Genomic DNA, 17,966 nt, shown 5'->3' on the forward strand with positions numbered 1-17,966 from the left:
GGGCAGAGAGAGAGAATATCCAAGCAGACTCCCGCTGAGTGCAGAGCCCCATGTCGGGGCTCGATCTCATGAGCCATGAGATTAGGACCTGAGCCAAGGACGCTTCACTGACTGAGCCACCCAGGTGCCCCCTGAGACGACTTTCTGTTTCTTGAACAATTCAAGCCTCAGGGCCTTTGCACTAGCCATTCTCTTTGCCTGGAGACCCTCCCTTCTCCTGGCTGAGTTCTTCTTGCCACTTTGGTCTCAGGTGTGGGTTACCCCCTCAGGAGGCTTCTCCTGACCAGCACCCCACCTCCTCTCACAGGGCGCTGGCGTATGTCCTTATTTCCTCCTTTAGTGTTTAGAGCCCACCTCCCCCAACCCCCACTGGAACGTACACTGTTGAGAGAGGTCCACCGTGCTTGCTGGTCTGCCTCCAGTGAGCACAGGGCCTCAGTGAATGTTTGTCAACTGAATAAATGAGTGACAGGGCTGGAGCAGGGCCAGTCACTGGTCAGCTCGTGCCCCCGTGCCCATCCAGCCTGTCCAGGGCCATCGTCTGAATCCCTACAACACAGGCAGGGTCAGGCTTGGGAAACAGGGTGCTAGGGGACTGTGGCGGCCAGTCTGTCCACACCTTGTGCGTGGTCCCCACCTCCTACTTATGGCTGCCAGCAGCTGGGATGGAAACAGAGGGGGGGCCTCTGGTAACATCTGTCCTTGCCCGCGGGGCTTAGCCTGAACCAGGATCCCTGCAAAGAGGATTACGGGAGCTGGTAGAGGGTGGGGAGCCCAGGGCCCTGGAGATGAGGAGGGTGGGCTGTGTAGGTAGCCACATGATTTGGCCTGGTGGTTCCCAGGGGGCCAGATGGCATCAGCCTTGAACAAATGGAGGACCTCTGAGGGTCTCGGCTGCACCCCTGGCCGACATCCCTACGGGTCAGGAGCATTTCCTCTAGAGGCAGTGGGGTCTTGGCTGTGCGACCTTGGGAAGCCATCCCAGCCAGCCTCAGTTTCCTCCTCTATAAAATGGGGATGTTGGCACGGCCAGCCTCATGGAGTGCAAGGACTCTGTGAGAAGGGGTATGTCATGGGCCCAGCTCAGTGGCAGGCACAGAGGGGTGCTTTGTAAGGATGGCCCACGAGCTATCGATGGATCATGTCACTCCTCCTCTCGCTCCAGGCCAGGGCCGCGCTGGGCCTTTCGCCTCCCTCCCATCTTGAGCTTCTCAGAGAACAGGGTGCCCCCGCCCTTTACCTATTCTTCCTTCCTGGCCAGGCATCCACCTCGGGCCCCTCCTCCCCAGCCTTGGGGTAGCTGGGCTCTGCGGCAATCTGTTTACCCATGTTCTCTTCCAAGCTGACTCAGGGCCTTCTGGGCGGCTGCCCTCCCTGGCCACCAAGCCTCGCTCAGGCTTACAGAGGCAGGTCACGCGGCTGCAGTCATTCCCAAGCCGCGGCCAATCATGCCACAGGCTCCAGGCCTGGCCTCTGTCCAGCCTGTGTCCTGGGCCCTCACTGAGCTGAGCGAACTCCAGCTCTTTGGGCTCTGTTGTCCACCCGGGCCTTTGCACATGCTGTTCCAAGTGCCTAGAACGTGTTCGTTCACTCTGCCCCGCTGCTCGGGAATCCAGCAGGGGTGTCTGGGGCTCCTTCCCTCAGTCTTCCACCCGCTGCCCCACCTCCCGGGCCGTCAGCACTTCCCTGCTCGCTGCTGCTTTCCCCTTGCACACAATTCTCTTGGCCCTCTCTTTCCACATCGGGCTCCCCCGCGAAAGAGGGACTCAGGCTTGGCAAAGTCTTATTCTGTGATTTCCTAGGACTTAGCAGAGGGGATCAGACGTGATAAATGAGGGATCAATCAGCGTTTATTTGGATAGATGGATGGATATAATAGGAGCTCAATAAAAGCTTTATGAACGGATAGAAGGATGGATGACTACAAAAAGAGCTTTTTATGTTTGCCCAACCGGATGAATGAACGACTGGGGAAAAGGATGGCTAAAAACCCTCCGCGACGCCGCTTTGCTTCGGGCAGAGCACGTGCCCTCATCAGCCTTAGAACTCGCCCCAAGTAGGCCCTGTGCTTCCCCATCAAGCGTGGGGAGCCCACACCATCCTGAGGGCCGGATCTCCCCATCACACTGGTTTCCCCGAAGGTGTATGTTGGGGGTTGTCCCCTCCGGCACTGGTGGCCAGCTCTCATCCTCTGTTGTCTGCGGCCTCTCTGACATCTGGCCAGGTACATGAGCCCCCGGGGCGTCCTCCCGGGGCACCAGGGCCGGTGGGCAGGGCGGGGAGCGGGGACGCACACTCACCGTCAAACAGCCCATCAGGCTCTGCTCGAAGGGCCGCTGGAAGGCTCGCGGGTCTCCGCACCAGTCCAGCAGTTCCGTGGCGGCATTGTGGAAATTGGCGGGGTTCTGTAGGTGCTGTGGGAGAGGGAAAGAGGCGGCGTGAAGCTCCAGCAGCAAGGCCAGCAGGGCAGCATGTGGGTCAGGGATGACAAAGACCCCAGGCCTCGCTGGGGGTGAAACTTAAACAACCTGTCATTCATTTTCCCCTGTGCATCCATCCCACTCAATCCCTGCAGGATGGGGATTCATAGCCCCATTGCAAAGACAGGAAAACCAAGGTCTAAAGAAAGACAACTTAACGTGTTTTCTGGATGCTGACTGTGGGGGCAGGGGAACTCTGCAGCGTTCAGGAGGGTGGCCTGTGGCCCCCCCCCCCCCCCCGTGCTTGAGGGCCGGCTCTCCCCAAGCCAGGGCAGGCTAGCCCTGGAGATTCCTTCTTGATGAAGGCCTCTCCCACTAACCACCACCACCAGCACAGCCCAGGTCTACACGCCCACCAGCTCTGGCTTCAGAGGAAGCTCAGCCATGAGGGTCAGGTGGGTTACAAAGAGGTCTCTGGGCCAAACCCTGCCCAGGAGTTGAACTATAAGCACACTGTGCCCAGGATATTCTCACACCAGGGTCTGGCATATGTGGCTTAGCTCCCCAAAGCCAGACTTCCCGGGCCCAGTCTGGCTAGGCTCGGGGGCTGCTGGCATTGCCGGGAGGGGTCCACGCCTGAGCTCGAGCCCCTCCCAGTCACGGGATCTGAGTCAGCAGAGACTGAATCCTGGTGCCAACCTTCTAGATGCTGCTTCAGACCCAGGCCACAGGGCTGCCATGGTGGGTGGGGGTAGCTGCATTCTCTAACTCCCATGTAGGTCTTCCCAGGGCCCGCTGAGCTGAGCCTTAGCCTAGGGGAGGAGTGACTTGCTCAGGGTCACACAGCAGGTTAGGAGCAGAGCTGGAATTCCAGCAATGGGTGTCAGAGACTGTGGGTCCCCCAGCGGGACACCTAGGGTGTGTCTGCAAGGGTCCGAGCGCAAGCCAACTGCAAAAGGGATGGTGGGACCTTCTAAGGCCCCTGCTGCCTTGTTGCTGGGAGAGACAGGAACAGTAGCTTCCCCTGGGGCGGGCACTCTACCCTAACCCGCAACACGAGTCTGCTTGCAGCCACGGCGGGGAGGGATCTTCGCAGCTGCCAGGTCCCCGAAATTGGGAAGGAATGGAATGTACAGTGGGAGCCTCTGTGGGGCAGGGCCCCGGAGGCTCCCTCTGCCTTCTCCTCTTGCTAGCTGCTGACCCCAGGCAGTCCCTCACCTTCCCGAACCTCCGCTGTCCCATCTATAAAAGGGGGATGACCCTTCACGGCTTGGTGGCGGTTATTTTTATTTCTTTTGCGAAGGGTTTCATGACTATTCTTACAACGTGGCTCGTGCAAGAAAGATTTAAAAATGGATGGAAGACAGTGAAATGAATTAGAACATGGTGCCTCTAGGGAAGAGAGCGGTGAGGGCGAGAAAGAGGGCAAGCGAGCGGAGGCACAGCCCTCCAGCACGGGGCCGGGGAGGGTTAGACAAGATGAGGCTCATGCGGCCCCTGGCAGGGCGCCTGGCGCGTGGGGTGCTCCCACGTGGGGCTGCCCTTGGCCCTGACTCTGGCTCCCGGAGGCTCCCCGGGAAGCACAGCTGCACTTGGCACCTCTCGGCCCTGGCTCACACAGGCTCTTTCTGCAAAGACGTGTAGGAGACGGGAGGAGCGTCCACACGGGGGACAGGGCCCTTTGAGAGGGCAGCGGGGAGTCCTCACCTCTGCCTCCTGTGCTCCCTCTCTAACACGCCCCCCCACCCCTGAGGCCACGGGCAGGGGGGCCATCCGCTCCATGTGGAAAGCCATGCAAATCGGCTAATTCCCTGCCCGGCAGCCTCTCTCGGCTAACTGAGTTATTCCGTTTATTTACGTGATGTCACACCCAATTAGCAGGGTCAGCAGCCACCACCGGCTGCTCTCAGAGCTGCCTGCCCAGAGTACCCTCACCCTTGGCACCCCCTTTGGGGCGCTGGGCTCACAAGTGGCTTCTGAGGCCAGTCTCAGGGGCCCGGTTTTGTTTCGGTCCCCGAGCCTGCAGGCTTCCATATCCTGCCCAGCCCACCTCCGAGCTTCTCCACCTTGACGCCAGCCAGCTCACGTGGCCTTCAGCTTGGGCTCTGGGTGGTCCCTGGTGGGTGCAGCTCACTGGTAGAGAGAACACAGGCCTCCCATTCAGGGGCTGCTGCTCAGTGGCTCTGTGGCCTTGTCCAAGCCCCTGCCCTTCTCTGTGCTTCTGTTTCCCGTTTCGACTGTGAGGTCACTGGACTGCACAGAAGCCAGTGGCCTGGATCAAACCCCATCTTAGCCACTGAGCCCCACAGTCCTGGGCGGGTTCCTGAGCTCCAGACCCCTCACTGGTAAAATGGGGTGCTGACAGCCTGCAGGGCTGCCACGCAGTCGAGGAACAATGTAAAGCATGACAGCCCCATGACAGGGCAGGTGCCAGGTAAAGACTGCTACTGCTCTGACCTCTGTACAGCTCCTTCTGTCCTAGGAGCTTCTGGAGAGTAGAAATAGTGCCCTGTTCACCTCTGCAACTCTCACGACTGGCACAAGGCCAGGCCCCCGCAGAAACGGCTGGTGAGCTATTAACTGTCCAAAGGATGGTCCTTTCTGGTGTAGGCGGGCCACCTGGCCGCTTCCGAACAGGTCCCTAGCAGCATGTGGCACAGACAGGGCTCGATGGGGGAGCTTGGCCAGCCTTGGATGGTCTGGGGATGGGAGCACAGATGTGAATCGTAGACAGAAGCCTCCCTGGATACTAACCTGCACCTCCCACCAGACGGTCTGCCTGTCTCCACAATTCCTAGGAAGATCTGGGCTATAGCCAGTGGCCACTGAGTCTGCTGGGGCAGGAGGATTAGGGGACACCAAAGCCTAAACCCGTGGGACTGGCTACCCAGACCAAGTGATGAATACATCTTCTTAATAGTCCATTTGTGAACCAAACGATCTGTCCATCCATCCAAAAATGAATCAGTCCGTCCATCCATCCATCCATCCATCCATCCATCCATCCATCCATCCACCCATCCATCCCCGTCCATCTACCCATTCGAATGTTCACTGCTTTATTCATTTCCCATCCATCCATCCATCCATCTACCTATCTATCCATCCAGAAGTTATCCAACCTCCTGTCCATGCACTCATCCATCCATGTATCCACTCCTCATCTGTATCTACCTAACTGCCCATCCCTATGTCCATCCATCCACTCTTCTACTCATTCCCTTAGCGATCCATCGGTCAGTTCATCCCTCCCCTGCTCCCCCTCAACTTATGTGGGCCCTGGCCTGGGGCTGCACTAGGCTCTGTTGACTTTGAGATGAATACAGCACATTCTCTGCCCTCAAGGAACTCAGCCTGGTGGGAGGCCTGATATGTACCACACAGGGCCGATGGCTCAAGGGAGAAAGAGCAGGGTGGGTGAGGCAGCTGGGTGCCTAGGAGCGGTGGGGCTCAGCGATGGGGAGTGCAGGTGCTCAGAAGGGCCTGTGGGGCTGTGCAGGAATTAGCCAATTTGTGTGGCTTTGCACATGCAGCCCAGATGTGTCTGTGACCTCTGAGTGGGGCCCATTGTAGACAGGGCACTGGTTCTCCCAGTACATGAGGCTGAGATGGGGGAAAGGCAGCTGAGCCAGAGGCCCGGAGGGAAGAGAGGCAGCAGGGTGCTTGGGGGATGGCCAGCATGGGCAACGGCTAGAACCAGGGTGGGGCGGGTGTGTGTGTGTGTGTGGGGGGGAAGCTATGCTGTAGAAGTAAGTCAGGGCTGGGTGTCCGAGGCTGCAAAGCCCCCGATGGGAGCCACAGACCCACCAGCCAGAGCGAGGCCCAGCCAACACATCTGTCATCCTCAGAGCACGCAGACCTGCTCGCCTTTCTCTTCTGATTAGGATAGAGGACGTCTGAGAATCAACAGTCTTCAGCCAGACGCGCCGCCCGCTGGGGCAGCTGTAGAGCAGACAGACGTTAAGTGCTGAGCTGTGTCTGACCGGAGGTGTGGAGGGGGATGTGGGGGGTGTCGGGAGCTCTGGATGGTGCAGGGGGCGTCCGGACAGCCTGCTCACCCCTGCAAATGCTTCAGGGTCTGGCCCCAGCGCAGAGCTCTGGGAGTGTGTGTGTGTGTGCGCATGTGCGGGTCGGACAGGCCGGGGGAGGGCAGCCGGGGAGATCCCTGGCCTTCCAGGCGCCCTGGCACACACCGGCTGGGCGCCCCTTATGATGTCATTCTACAGACTGAGTGGGGTGAAGTGGCGGCTTAATCAGGGTCAGGTAGCTAGCAAGTGGTGGAATGGGGGCTCAGACTGGCTGACTGGCAAATCTGAGCCCCGTGGACCATGCTCCGAGGGGGTAAAGGGTGCCCTGATTTCTGGGGGTGCAGAGCCAGGCACAGGAGAAAGGTCAGGTGGCGAGCAGGTCTCAGAAGGAGCTGTGTGCCTGGCGCTAGGAGGGGCTCATGCAGGGGGTGGGGGGGCGTGACTGTGCTGTTGGGGGTGGAGGCCACGGACCGCGGGTCCCTCAGGGCTGGGAGAAGCTGGGCCCGGGGCCGAGCTGGGAGAGAGCCCCGCAGAGAGCCTCGAGGAGGAGGCGAGCGCAGGGCTGGAGGGAGGGCACCGTCTGGCTTCTATTCTGTGACCGTGAGCAGAGGCGTAATTGGCGTTTGGGGGAGCTGTTCGGGCTGGGTTCAATCTGTAACAAGTCTTCTTCAATTTCCTCTCCTCAGACCCTGCCCAGGCTTCCGAGAGAGCTCTCTTTGGTATTTATGAGAGGACACACACCCTCATTCCCGAGGACCGGCCTCAGCTCCACTGGCGCTCAGGGAGGGCAGGCTGTAGGGCTGGGGCTGGAAGCTCTGCCCCCCAGGGGTCCTGAGGCCAGTGGCCCATGCTGGTGACCCAGTGTCCTGCTAAGCTGCCGAAGCCAGGGGCCTCACCCCTGCGCTTCCCTCCCTGCTGCTGAGACACTGAGGGCAACAGCCCCTGCAACGCTATGACAGCCTGGACCATGGGACAGGTGGGGAAACTGAGGCTCGGAGAAACAAAGGGACAGGCCTGAGACTACAGTGTGGCCATATGGAGGAGTGAGGATTTGGGCCCAGGTCCCTGACGTCAAAGCCCATGCCCCTTCTACCATATCACTCCCTCCTGGAGTACAGTAACACTCAGGAGTCTGCATAGACGCTGCCACACAGGGCTGCAAGGAGGCTGTGCCCAGAAGACGGCACACCATTCCTGGTCAACACTGGGGGGTGCCCGCCAGCCCGGGCTCAACCAGGCTTCTTAAAGGGGGGGGCCCTGAGCCCACCTAGAACACGCCCCACCTCTGAACAGTCCAGAGAGGATGCTGGCAGGCAAATCGCCTCCCGAACGTGGTGTGAGCATGGGCAGGGGAGGGAGCGTGCCATCCTGGGGGATGAGGCCCTCCCAGAATGGGTGAAGCTGGGCTGTGTGACTTCAGCTCTCTTCTCTTCTCTGTGCCTCAGTTTCCTTTTCTGTAAGATGCTCTAATTTCCCAGAACTTTTTCTTTTCTGTTTCGTTATAGAGAACCACAGAAGCAGAGGGGCGGGGAGCTCAGGTCTGGGAAGGAGACTAAGTACTTTACTGCCTCTTCACAGTGGCCCAGATGGCACAGCAGAGCCAGAGAAGGCATGATGCTCGCCCCACATCACACAGATGGGAAGGGGAGGGGAGGGGAGGGGAGGGACAGGGCAGAGCTGGCATATGAACCCTGATGTGTGATGTCAGCGTCAGGCCTGTCTATGCCAGCAACGTTCTCACGGGGTGGTCAGAGAGACCTGGGCAGTCAGCCCTGGCCTGCCATCACCTCCGGCCAGCACCCAAGAAGCCCAGCTCCATAGTGCAGGCCAGCACCCTCCCCCACCCGCCGCTCTGTCTGCCTTGCCCGCCCTGCTCTTGCCAGCTGGGCCACGCTGGGCAGGGGAGGGGGCGGAGCGCAGGCCACACCCACCTGCTTGATGCACTGTAGTCGGTCATTGGTCTGCTGGATGTGCCTGTCCATAGAATTCATTCTGGCCGTTTCACTGGGTTCTACCCGAGAGCCATGAACGTTGTCCAGCCTGTGAAGACAGAAGACAGTGGGTGTCACTGGGGTTGCACCAAGCCTGACAGCCTCACAGCCACCCCCCGGCCCCAACACGGATGTGCTGGCCCCAGTGGCTCCCAGCAGGTTCGAGGCCCCTTTGTGAGCTGTGGTGGCATCTGTCCCAGCCAGCCCCGTGCTGGAGGGAGGAACCTCGGCCACAGCTGCTCGGCGCACGGGGAAGCCCATCTGGGCTGAGGGCAGGAGGTGCTCCTGGGTGCTCTCTGTGGATGACTCCCGTCGGCACTGGGTACGCATGTGCGCCACGGGACGTGGAATAGCACACTCGGGCACACACATTTCTACACACACGTGTGTGTACTGGGGGGGCTGGTGGGGATGGCAACCCCATCTTCAGATCCCCAGTTCAGGGCTTAGCCTACCTGACGTAGCTGTGTGTGTGTGTGCGTGTGTGCAAACACACGTGGAGGGGTCTTCCCACGTACGTGGTGTAAGTGCAGCAACCTGCCATGGGTACCACGATCCCCCCACCCCAAACCCCCACGCTTTCGAGTTCTTCACGCTACGAACCCCGATTCCATTCTTCCAAGACAAGACAAGGAAACTGAGGCTCAGAGGGGGACGGGAGTTACCCACGGGGGCACAGGGAGCCAGTATCAGAGTCCAAACCAGGAACTAGGGCTCTGGCTGCCAGCTCATGGCTCAGGGGGCAGGGTCCACAGATGTCACGGCCACCAGGCTCTCTTCCTGAACAGCCGTGGGCCTCAGGAACTCTAACATGAATGTGACTTCCTTCCGGGGGGGTGAAGCTAAGTGGAGGAAGCCCCCTCAGCTCCAGAAAGCTCAGAAAGTCCCCAGGCCTCTCCAGAGAGGCCACAATGGCAAAGGCAGAGATGGAGAGAGAGAGAGAGAGGGGGAGAGAGAAAGCTGGAGAGAGAGGAGAGAGTCCACCCACTGCTCAGTAGTCTAGGTCCTTGGGCCAAAGCAGAAGTCTGCCCACGGCCGCTGGGTTTGCTCTCCCATAACCCAGTGGGCATTTCAGGCTACAGACACAGGGTGCTGGACAGAGGCCTCTGGCCCCCAGCCTTCTCCGCTCTCCTGTGGCACTGCCCCCTGGATGTCCCCTCATCTCCAGCTGTGTCACCAAAGTCCCATTTACCAGGCACTTTCTGTATTCTCTCCTTTACTCTTCATGCCCCCTCTGTAAGACTAGAATTATCTCCATTTTACAGACGAGGAAACTGAGGTTTTGAGCTCTGAGATCGGCCAAGTCCCCATGGCTAGTAGGAGCCTGTCTGCTTCCACGTCCTGGCTCTCTGACCCCAGGCGAGCACCCTGGCCAAGGGCACTACCCACAGAACATGTCTGGGCCCAACCTGGAGAAGAAAGGCCTGGTTACACTTCCGAGGAGATCTCTACCTCACAGCTCCTTCAAAGCTCGGCCTATTGTTCTGTTTGTATTGAAAAGGCAACTCATTTGCGTGGGTCAAAAATCAAAGTCCACAAGGGTACCCAGTGAAGAGCTGGCCCCGTCCCCTGCCCCCAGATGGCCTTCCTGGGAGGACCCATGTCACTAGTCTCGTGAGGGTCTCATCTTAGAGAAGCAAAGATCTATGGGTATTATCCCCTGCCACCCCTTAAAAAAAAAACCACATAAAATGATAGCCTTCTGTACACACTATTGGGACCTTGTTTTTCTCCTCTTAACCATATCTCAAAGTTTATTCCGCATCAAGCTGTAAAGAGCCTTTTCATTTTTTAATGGCAGAACAGTCTTCCTAGGTACTGATGAATCATTTATCCAATCAAATTCTGAATGTCCACCCCTGCCAGGCGTTGCTCTAAGGCCCGAGGCCCTGGCTGAGGCCCTTCTGCTCAGGGGGCTCATGCTGCAGACTGAAGCCGTCCCCACATTCAGACTGCAAACGGGGTTGCAGGATCACCTTTTATATTGGCCACATCATCCACGTGTGAATTAATCTAGAGAGCATATTCTTAGAAGTGGAGTTTCTGGGTCATTTGGGGATTTGTACTTTTGATAAACGCTTTCTGGGTTCACTCTTCCTTGGAGCTCTCCCACAAAAAGGTAAAAGTGGGGGTAGTGCCCCACATTTATTTTTTTCTACCCTCCAGCCTCCCTCTATTCACCCCACTGATCACACGTTTATACACCCAGGTAGCCAACTTCTCCATCCGTCATTTATTCATCTACATGCCTGTCTGTCCATCTGTCTATCCATCCACCTATCCATGCATCCATCCAAACACCTCTAGTCTCCATGTGCCCACCCATGCATGCTTCCAACTCACCCGGTAAGTACTTTTTGATATCTATACGGGGCTGGGTCCTACGGCAGGTCTCTGAACCACGGAGAGATCAGAATGAAACCATTCTCTGGGGCCAAACCAGTGTTGCCTCTATGCGACCCAGCAGTGACTATTTGCTGAGCTCCTCCTGTGAGTCAGGGGCTGGTCCAGGCACTGGGCATAGACAGACGTTGCTACTGTAGCCCCACTTGACAAATGAGGAAACGAAGGCTCAGAGGTTTTAGCAGCCAGCTCTAGAATCCTGACTTTTGCATTACAACCTAAACTTTGGGGCAGCTAGTGGGGAGGGGCCGGGGTCCCCCCTGGAGATTGCTGCGGTGCGGTAGGCACGTGTCATGGGAGAAGAGTTGCTCCGCTTGCTACCCCTGTAGGTGCCCCAGGCAGGGGCTGAGTTTCTTCTCCTGGGTTTGCTCGTACAGAGTCCCAGCCAGCGCTCCTAGAGCTCCTAGAGGGCTCTTGGGGCCAGGGACAAACCATGGTGCGAAGCCGGCCAGCAGGGGGCGCTGTTGATGAAGCTAAGTACCCAGAAGGCTAGAAACCTGCACTGTGGGGCTCTCTCTTCAGGGCCCTTTTCTCCTGCAAGGAGTACCTGAGTGCCCCAAACAGAGGAATTTCGAGCAGACTTCTCTGGCTTTCTAGGCCTTGGATTTCCCATTTGTAGAGCAGGATGGTGAGCGGGGATCAAGCGACCTCACAAGACTCTATCTCTAGGTAGACTTTTCCCAGGATGTACACAGCATTTTTATCTAGGGTCAGAGCTCTAGCAGGGCCTTGATAAATGTTTGTTGAATGGCTGGCAGATCGTTTCTGGAGACTGAGGGGGCACTCAGCCCACGCAGGGAAACCCAAAGCAGGCATCAGGTGCCCAGACCCACCTAGGCAGCCACCTTGGCACCCAGAGGCTCTTCTTTCTGCTCAGTGCCCCCCTAGTCTAGGCCTAGAACACCGGCAAGGAAGCTAGCAGGAAAGATATCACAGATCACAGGGACAACTGTGTGTCCTATACGTCTTAATCTATAAAGGAACAAAATGTCCAGTTTATTAAGGAGACATTCACAGGTGAGGTGATGTTTTTAAACTGCCGAGAGCAGTGGAAAATTTTGGTTATTAACACCAGGAATGGATGGGCTGGCAGCTCCAGCCCACACAGAAAAAGCGTGAAGGCCTGGAAGGCTAAGGGTGCTGGGCATGGAGAGGGGAAGCGTGGGCTTGAAGGAGTTAGGAGAGTTTGCTCGTTGTGGGGCAGTCTGGAATCTTCCCATTTGTCCTGTACCCGCCACGTTTAGGCAGCAGGCCTGATCCCGTGCATTGCTAATATACTGAATCCTAAAAAGCAACTTGCCCGGGGTCACACAGCCAGGAAGGTGTTGAGCTGAGATTCAAACCCTCTGCCTTTCTAACCCTTCATGTGTTTTTGTTTCCACTCCTCCAAGACTGGAGATCAGCCTCCTGGAAGTCCCCACTCAAGGGCTGTGTCTGGGACCAAAGAGATGTCCCCTTGTTCCATCCAACCTGTCCAAACTCATCCACTTCCAAGGCCCTCCCAGGGCCACCGGGCTCCCCGCAAGCCGGCAGCGCGGGGAGGTGGCATGCCTGGCAGCCAGCAGAGGTCGCCCTCCGCCGCGGGACCACTGCTTGGCTTGGCTGCTGCCTCCCTCCTCAGACCTTGGGCCTCTTTAAGCCTTTACAAGTAGCTACAAATCCTCCGTGGCTGCAGCTCCAGTGCCCACGGTAGCCGGGCTCCCTCCCAACTGGAGATGGCCGACGGCCTGGCTCGGGGTGCACTCAAGGCCTCAGGCCTTCCCCGTGGCCCGCCCGTCTCTGAATGGGGAGTGGGCTCAAGGAGTCAAGCCCCCAACCCCCTGTGGCCCCTGGCCCCCCCCTCCTGGTCAGGGCAGCCATGTGTCTGTAGGACTTACAAAGCTAGTCAGCTTGGGGAATTTGGGGGGACCCTGCTCTGATACCTTTCTCCAGCCTCAGTTTTCCTACCCGGAAAACCAGGCCGCCTTTGGCAGCCCTTCGAACTCCAACATCTTAGGATTCATGTGTCGGGAGCTCTAGCTCCCTGGAACTCTCTCAACAAGTGTCGAATGCTTGACCTGAAACTACAAAGCCTGTCCTAAGGCAGCCCCGGAAACTCCGGGAGGGGGAGCCCCTGGTCTGGGGGAGCCTAAGACTGCACACACACTCCTCCTCGCCCCCTAGGCTCAGCTTGGCTTCAGGCCGCATCTAGGTGTTCTCTGCTAGGGACATCCGAGTCTGTGTGGTCTTCTGACCCAGGGAAGTCCGGAAGGGCCAAGCTCCTGTTCTCCACTCTTCACCACCTAGCAGAGTGCTGGCCAAGTTGACTCTTGGTGGTACCTAGCACAGAAGGCACTTTCAAGAGAAGTTAGCCACCCTTCCACACGGGGGGCAGCTCAGAGTCAGATGTCGAGAGCCGGAAGGATACCGGGAACCACCTGGTCCCATGCCCTGTGTGGCAGGACGGTGGAGGTGGAAAGAGGGGGGCACGGAGGGAGACAAGGGCTGAGTGGGACTGGCACCGATCTGGCTGGCTCCCTGAAAGCATCATGGCCCTTGGCAGGCTCCTCCCTGGAAATGGAGAGCAGTGTGCTCTTAGCTGCCCCACGGAAATGTGGGCTGTTGGAGCCCCGGAGGCAGCTCCTTAGGGTGGTGGGCCAACATCAGCTGTACTAACATCAGGATGTTTTATTTTTCACGTTTGAGGCCAAACCAGTTAACTGCTACACTCTGCTCACACGCACCCAGGGGAGAGGCATTTGTAGACGTGTGTGCACGCTCACATACATAGGTACACCTTTTTGCACACTCAAGTGCAGGTACACACACACACACACACGCACGCAAGGGCTGCCACAGATGCACTCAAGCACACACATCTCCTGACAGCTTGCACAGGCAAGTGGCGGGGTCCCCAGGGGAGCTGTGTGAGCAGTGGTGTGCAGAAATGATTCAATCTCCATGCACATCTGCAGCTCAGCTCCCCCGGGGCGAGCGGGGCTGGCAGCAGGGGCGGGGGGAACTCACCTACAGCCGGTAGAGCAGAGGCTGTGTTCCAAGGCATCGCCAGGGCCAGCGAGTGTGGGACCTACCCACTGCTCAGCCTGGTGGGAGAGCCTGGGGGTCCAGGGGATGGATCCCCTCTGGCTCCTTTACCAGCTCTCAGACTCCAGGAGGGGCAGATGTCAGGGGCCCGGTGTTCAGCAGTGACCTGCCAACCTTGCATATGACAGTGTCAGCCGAGGTCCTCCTTGGCCCGGCCGCCACCTCCCACTACTTGAGCCACATTTGGTGTCTTCCACATGGGGCTGCTCCCTGCATCCTGGACCACGTTCTGAAGATCATACCTCCGTGTCTTTGCCTCTGTTCCTCAGCCCAGAATTCCTGGCCCCCTTCATCTATCAAGGCCTGGCACAACCACCACCCTCTTGGCTGACTTCCCCCAGCACAGCCACTCACTGCCATTCCTGTGCCCCCAGTGTCCCGGTCACGCACCATCTTGGTGGTACTAGACCAGTGCTATGTCTTTGTATCTGCCTGCCCCATCAGTGGGGCTGTTTTCTGGTTATGGGTTCCCAGACCCTAGCCCTAGGGGCCTGGTACCCAGCAGGCGCTCAGCAATGCTCATTGGATGGATGGATGGATGGATGGATGGATGGATGGACGGACGGGTGGATGGACGGCCATTGCTGGGCATACACATGACCCACAGTGGCAAGAGCTGAAAACCCAGTGACCTGGCCCCAATCAGAGGAATTTGGGCCTCGGAGTGACTCCCGTTAACCCAGTCTAAGCTTCCCAAAGGGTGATGCCTATACCCTTGGTAGAATAAGGAGGACTTTAGGTGGCCAGTGGGCACACTTGGGCATGTCCACAGTGAAGTGCTTGCACTAGAACAATGATCACTGCGAGTCTGTGGAAATAATTATTTAGGAGGAGGCTAAATTGGGGAGCAGCCATGGCAGACCGAAGTGGATTAAAGAAACATTTTCAACATAGTATAAATGGGATGGAAGTGACTGAGGTTAGGGAAGCACTGATCTAATCTGACACCCTCCTCGTCTCAGAGGTGAAGGAGCAGAAGCTCAGAGAGGTGCAGGAACGGCCTGTGGTCACACAGCACATGGCTCCTCCACTCCTTGGTGGCCTGCACTAGGCACACCACTTGGTGGCAGAGAAAGAGGGCGGGGGTGGAGCAAAGCCAGTCAGAGGAGAGTGACTTTGTGCCCTAGCCCAGGGAAGTCAGGGAAGGGCAGAGGGACGGGAGATGGGAAGGGAGAGGGAGGGAAGAGGCAGCTCCAGGCAGCTGACCAGGCCCAGCTGCTTCCCATTCTTGGCCAGGCAGCTGGAGCAGTCCCTCGCCCGGGCCAGCGTGAGCCCTCGCACAGGGTGAGGCCCCCCGGATAGGGGGTGGGCCCTGACAGTCAGACCTTCCCGGCTGAGAGGCTGGGGGAAGCCACTTTATCTCCCTGGGCCTGGGGTTGTCATCTGTCAACCCGGAAGGGACAGCCCTCTCCGCCCCCCCCCCCCCCGGGCTGAGGAGCTGAGAAAGGGAACTCACTCAGGAGACCGGCTTCTGAAAAGGGAAATTCTGATCTGGACAACAGCTCTTCCAAATCCAGTTCCTCCCTCCTCAACTCAGGGAGTGCCCCCATGCCAAGACGTGACAAGGCTCCAGACTCCTGGCCGCACGGGGCAGATGCTTTGGCTTGGCACTCGAAGCTCCTAGAAGGGTGGGCCTGCTTCTCTCCACGACCCCATCTCGGAGCACCCACCCTGGTCTAGAGGAACACCCACCGTCAATGGTGGGTAATGGGACAACACGACAGACCCTTGCTGTTCAGAGGGGGGCTTCCTGAGGGCTGGCCCTGCAGAGCGGCCGGCCAGCCCATTCTGGAACCCGCACGCTAAGCCAGAGGGCGGGGTAACTTCCTTGGGAGAACATGTGTCAGTACTGCCCCCGACAAGAGTGCCAGCCTGCGGTCCCAGCCCACACCGTGCTGGGAATCCCAGCCGCATCGGGGTGTGCCCCATCCCTCCGGGGCACGGGATGACGCCCGAACCCTCCTGCCCCCCCCAACTCCATGACCTCACACTGAACTTGCTCTGACAGCTTCTCTCCCCAAACGGCAAAGGAAGGCCACATTCGATCCCGGACAAGGTCACTGGGTTTTCCCGCATCCCCAGGGCCGTGCTGCCCCTGCTGCGTGTTTCATCAGGGTGAGAAGAGAACCTAAACGAGTCCTGAGCTTGCGTGTGGCGGACGTTAGATTCTCTACTTCACCCCACCTTACGCCTCAGGATCCCACAGCCTCTGGGGGGTTCCAGTTATCCGGACGGTACTATGGACGCGGACACCGGCGCTCGGAGAGGTCCTCTGGCCCGCTCGAGGCCCTGCTACCGAGCACTGAGCAGGGCCAGGACTGGGACCCATATGCTCTCCCTGGGCACGCGGCCGGCCTTCCTCCACGAGACGCTTCCTCCCCTGGCCCCAGCCGCCCTGCGTGCGAGGAAGGCGCCTGAGGAGTGCTGAGGACAGTGCAGAGACAGGGAGGCGTGCCTGCGGCAGCCTGGCTCATGAACTTGCCCCAGGACCACGGCGCTCAGGCAGCGGCCTTCACCCGGCTCTGACTTGAGGCTCTTGCCGGCAATTCCGAAGGCTCGGATGCCATGGGGTAGGGCAGGGGAAGCACGGGGACGGTTCTCTGAGGGCCGCTGGAGGACAGCGGTGGGATGAAGCTGGAGATGCAAACGGGACCCCCGGATCACCAGCTAGAGTCCTCTAGAGACACAGAGGTGCTCTCCACCGCCCTCTCTCCAGCCGAGCTCCTCCAGGCCCCCAAACCACCGGCCTGGCATTCTGCAGGAGCTCGGGCTGAGGGAGAGCCAGATACACCTAGAGGAGCCATTAAGGGCCACCCGGGGGGCAGGGATGGCAGGCTGAGACGTCACCCCTACCTCCCATTCCCACGGCAGCACGGCCAATCAGTCACCGTACTCTTCCCACTGAAGCCAGGCAGGGCCAGCCAATCCTCCACACGCCCTTCTGCCCAGTCATTCTTAACCACCTGGTACCGACTCAGGAGGAGACAACTTCCTGGCAGACCCATCTTTGAAAGGAGAGTGAACAGAGAGGCCCAGCCACGGGAGGGCTTAGCCTGGGGTCATGACCCATCAAGGCGTCAGCCAAATCTGCACTCGGATTTCTCAATTCTGATTTTGTACTGTTTCCCCTAACCCGGAAGTCAGAGCCGGGCTCTTTCGGAGCAGAGAGGCCACATAGGGACCACTCAGGTGAGCCAACCATGTTGGAAGCAGCCCCGTACCACAGCTTCACAGCAGCTGTGAACCATTTTACAGATGAGAAAATTAGGGCTCGGAAGGGATGGGCGACTTCTACCCAGTCGCGCAGGCAAGTGTGGCCGACCCAGGACGGGATTTGTCCCGAGCCTGGGCTTCTGTTGACTGTGTGTGCCTTCTCCTTTAGCTAGTTGCTATGAATGGTCAGATTTTATTTTTTTTTGACTTCTCAAGAAATAAAAAATTAGGGAGGGAAATAAAGGAATCAGAAAGCAGATATTTATTTGCACTAAACACGGTAGATGATAAAAAAACCCACAGTCCTCATGCCTTAGATCTAGCAGGGATCCGGGCATCTGCTCAGGCCTATCCTAACATCTACAGATGAAGAAACTGAGGCCCACAGCAGGGGTGGGGGGGTGGGGGTGAAGCAGAGCCTTGAAGACTCTGGGTCAGCGGTGGGGCCAGGGCTCACATCCGGGCCCTAGCTGCCCTGAACTCAACTCTCTCTCTGCCCCTCCCCGTCTCTAGGCACTCCCGGCAGACACAGGCACTCCCTGTGGCCACAGAGGGCTCAACCCGGGGCCTGCTGGGCGAGCAGGGGCTCCTCTCCAGCTGGTAAGCACCTGCGGCTTCCCTGCAGAATGACAGTGAGGTCCCAGTGCTCCATGCAGACATTCTCAGCATCCTGGCTGGGCTAAGGCTGGCGCACTGACCCTTCAAGGGCGCCCGCCCTCTGGAAGGCCTGGAGAGCAGGGGGTGAGTCGGCTGGGTCTGGTGCCTGTCATCTGATCTGTACTCAGGGAGTTGCTGCATGTGAGGCTACTCAGGGACGGGGCCACCCC

At 58.5% G+C, this 17,966-nt stretch overlaps 1 protein-coding gene across 10 annotated transcripts in view; it reads right to left on the reverse strand.

The window, feature by feature from the left end:
• Window positions 1-17,966, reverse strand: part of ZMIZ1 (zinc finger MIZ-type containing 1) — a 234,424-nt gene that overhangs the window by 100,945 nt on the left and 115,513 nt on the right. For all 10 annotated transcript variants that reach the window (XM_045783347.2, XM_045783344.2, XM_045783341.2 and 7 more), the window contains 2 exons: window positions 8,380-8,488; window positions 2,301-2,414 (listed from right to left, as the gene is read on the reverse strand). In XM_045783347.2, the coding sequence (XP_045639303.1) occupies window positions 2,301-2,414; window positions 8,380-8,439 (174 nt within the window). In that variant the 5' untranslated portion in view covers window positions 8,440-8,488. The remainder of the gene's footprint in view (window positions 1-2,300; window positions 2,415-8,379; window positions 8,489-17,966) is intronic.

Source organism: Ursus americanus, chromosome 6 (assembly GCF_024610735.1).
Source record: "Ursus americanus isolate L20-20 chromosome 6, mUrsAme1.1.p, whole genome shotgun sequence".
Taxonomy (NCBI): domain Eukaryota; kingdom Metazoa; phylum Chordata; class Mammalia; order Carnivora; family Ursidae; genus Ursus; species Ursus americanus.